Source organism: Trachymyrmex septentrionalis, unplaced genomic scaffold (assembly GCF_001594115.1).
Source record: "Trachymyrmex septentrionalis isolate Tsep2-gDNA-1 unplaced genomic scaffold, Tsep1.0 scaffold191, whole genome shotgun sequence".
Classification (NCBI taxonomy): domain Eukaryota; kingdom Metazoa; phylum Arthropoda; class Insecta; order Hymenoptera; family Formicidae; genus Trachymyrmex; species Trachymyrmex septentrionalis.
Genome location: NW_017305083.1, coordinates 80,093 through 82,554, shown reverse-complemented (window position 1 = coordinate 82,554; position 2,462 = coordinate 80,093). Strand labels below are relative to the sequence as shown.

General features: G+C 36.7%; 1 protein-coding gene across 1 annotated transcript in view; it reads right to left on the bottom strand.

Annotated features, from left to right (window-relative positions):
* Positions 1 to 270: 270 nt before the first annotated feature.
* LOC108747095 overlaps positions 271 to 2,462 on the bottom strand; it is a 3,874-nt gene continuing 1,682 nt past the window's right edge. The window contains exons 3-5 of the mRNA XM_018484354.1: positions 2,062 to 2,407; positions 1,699 to 1,948; positions 271 to 1,279 (exon numbers count right to left, since the gene is read on the bottom strand). Of these exons, the coding sequence (XP_018339856.1) occupies positions 762 to 1,279; positions 1,699 to 1,948; positions 2,062 to 2,407 (1,114 nt within the window). The 3' untranslated portion in view covers positions 271 to 761. The remainder of the gene's footprint in view (positions 1,280 to 1,698; positions 1,949 to 2,061; positions 2,408 to 2,462) is intronic.

Here is a 2,462-nt window from a genome sequence, read left to right as displayed (position 1 = left end):
TATATGCTTTATTATTTTATAGCCATAGATATTAAATATTATGCAATGTCTTATAAACAGGAATCTGCAACTTCTCAAATAATCTATCAAAATAATTTACTCAAATCGTTGGAAGGAATATTCAAATACATTAGTATAGTACCATTATATACGCATACATGTATATTATGGTATTATTCAATTATAGATACGTATTTGGAATGTATTACTAAATTCCTGCGCAAATATAAAATTGCTCCATAAATCTAATTAATTAGTGGATGACGCTTATTTGATGAATTCTATAATAAGATATTTCGCGTTATTGCGAATATATATTATATGGACATAAATCATTAACGTTATTTCATGAGATTGCATATACCTATTATCTCTTATTTGTTTAGAATACGGCCTTAAGCAACGTAGACATCGCGATTCGTCCGTATATTGTAAGAACTTAGCGTTAAACGTAATCACACGAGGGATACGCTCGTGCCGACGACATACAGAACTCAGTATTGACAAACTGTAATTTATTTTCTTCATGATAATACATCACACTTCATTAGACTCGTAGTCTTATCAGTCAAATTATGAGGTGTTCTCGTAATAATAATAGTAATAGTAAAATTGTTTCTTCGTTAACTATGAGATAACTCCTAGATCGTAAAACCTTTGTATTCGTATGTACCTGTATTCTACGTACATTTATATAAATATATATATATTCGGAAATGTCCATGCATGCGTATATTGAGTCGAATCTCAATGGAACACGTTTATTGCATGTATCGTCCCTTCGCAATTTGCACTTTGTTAGCCGTGATGAGATATCGCGTGACGACCGCGGTGCCCGCACAGACAATCCCGATAATTACACCTACCAGAAGGCCAACGAAGAATTGAATATCCTCCGTGAGTGTCCTCGCCTGACTCTTTGGCTTATGGAACTTTTCGGTGTCGTCTTTCGCCCTTGCGACATAGCCCAGCCAATAGACGAGTCTATCGGAGGGTGGATTTAGTCTGTCGCGTATCGCCACGGAAACCTTTCGTGCATTTTCACGATAAGCCATCGTCTCATAGATCTCGTTTATTATTTGTGCGATCTCCATGGCCGAAGCGAAATGATCGTTCATGGTTTTTATGGAGCGCGCGAAACCCAACTCGACTGCGCGAGCCGCGTTACGAGACTCGTGGGCGTCCCTCGGCAGACATATCAGAGGTGTCCTGTGAAAGGCAGCTTCCAGGAATTCTGTATCAGTACAATGACTCAACACAACTCGGGTTCGGCTATAACCTGTAACAATGAGGCAACAGTATTAAGGGAAAGAGAATGCCTCCATGCTATTGCCGTATTATCCTCTCTTGAGCGATTATATTCAATTCAATGGCGCTTTGAAGAGTTTGTATTCGCGAGGCACGTATTTCACTTGTGCGCAAGTAAACGCCCTAGAACTCATTGTTTTCATTTACTATGAAATGTATTGTGTCGTGGGAGAGAGATAAAGGTCCCTCAATGAGAATCCTACATTGTATTTAGTAAAATTGAAAAGTTTACATCTTTAAAAATCAATATTACGTATGAAATATGTATATGTATTCTTTATAATTTAGCTACTGATTTACGCACCTATATTAAAAGTTTATAGTTTTTATATTTAGTTCTCATTGTTACAGAAATATCTTTTTATTAATGTATAATTATTTATATTTTACCTATGATGTCTTGCCGGTCAACATCCTCGTCAATAAAAAGATTTTCCGGCGCAACGTTTGTATTGCGCTTACTCTTCCATATGACAGCTTGACCTTCCCTCCCTTGAGGCAATTTCTTTGCCAGTTCTTGTATCAACGTCTCATAATTTTCTTCTAAAAGAGCAACTATAGTACCCGTCCTATATTCGATCAATGACTTTTGCAAGTTCTCAGGTAAGGGATATGCACCTCTACAGTGATGACAACCGACCTAAAAGCAATTTTAAATCAATGTTAAACTATAATTTTGGAAATTTACAAAGATATATAATGTCAAAAAAAACAAGAGAATAGAACTGAAGAATTAATATACATTTTACAAACCTCCACGAGTAACTCTGTTAAAGATGCAAAATCAGAACGTAACACTGTATCACCTCCCCAAAGTACTAGTCTAACATCCGAGTAAAGATGCTCCAAATCGATATTAATGTCCGGTAGATGTTTGATTGCTAATCGTAAAGCGGGAATTAGATAATCGTTCTTAACAGTGGAAAATATGGTTCTCCCTGAGAAACTTGTCGAAAGTCTCGACCAAAAGCCACCACTATGCACCGGGAGTGCAACTCTAGTGCATTCAAATGCATACAATTCCTCATCTGGATTTTTTATCCAGATTACTGGAATTGATTCAATATGCTTCGCAAACGGAAGTAAGCAGCCATCATGTCTAAAAAAGTATCACAAAAGTATGCATTCTCTCTCTCTCTCTCTCTCTCTCTCTC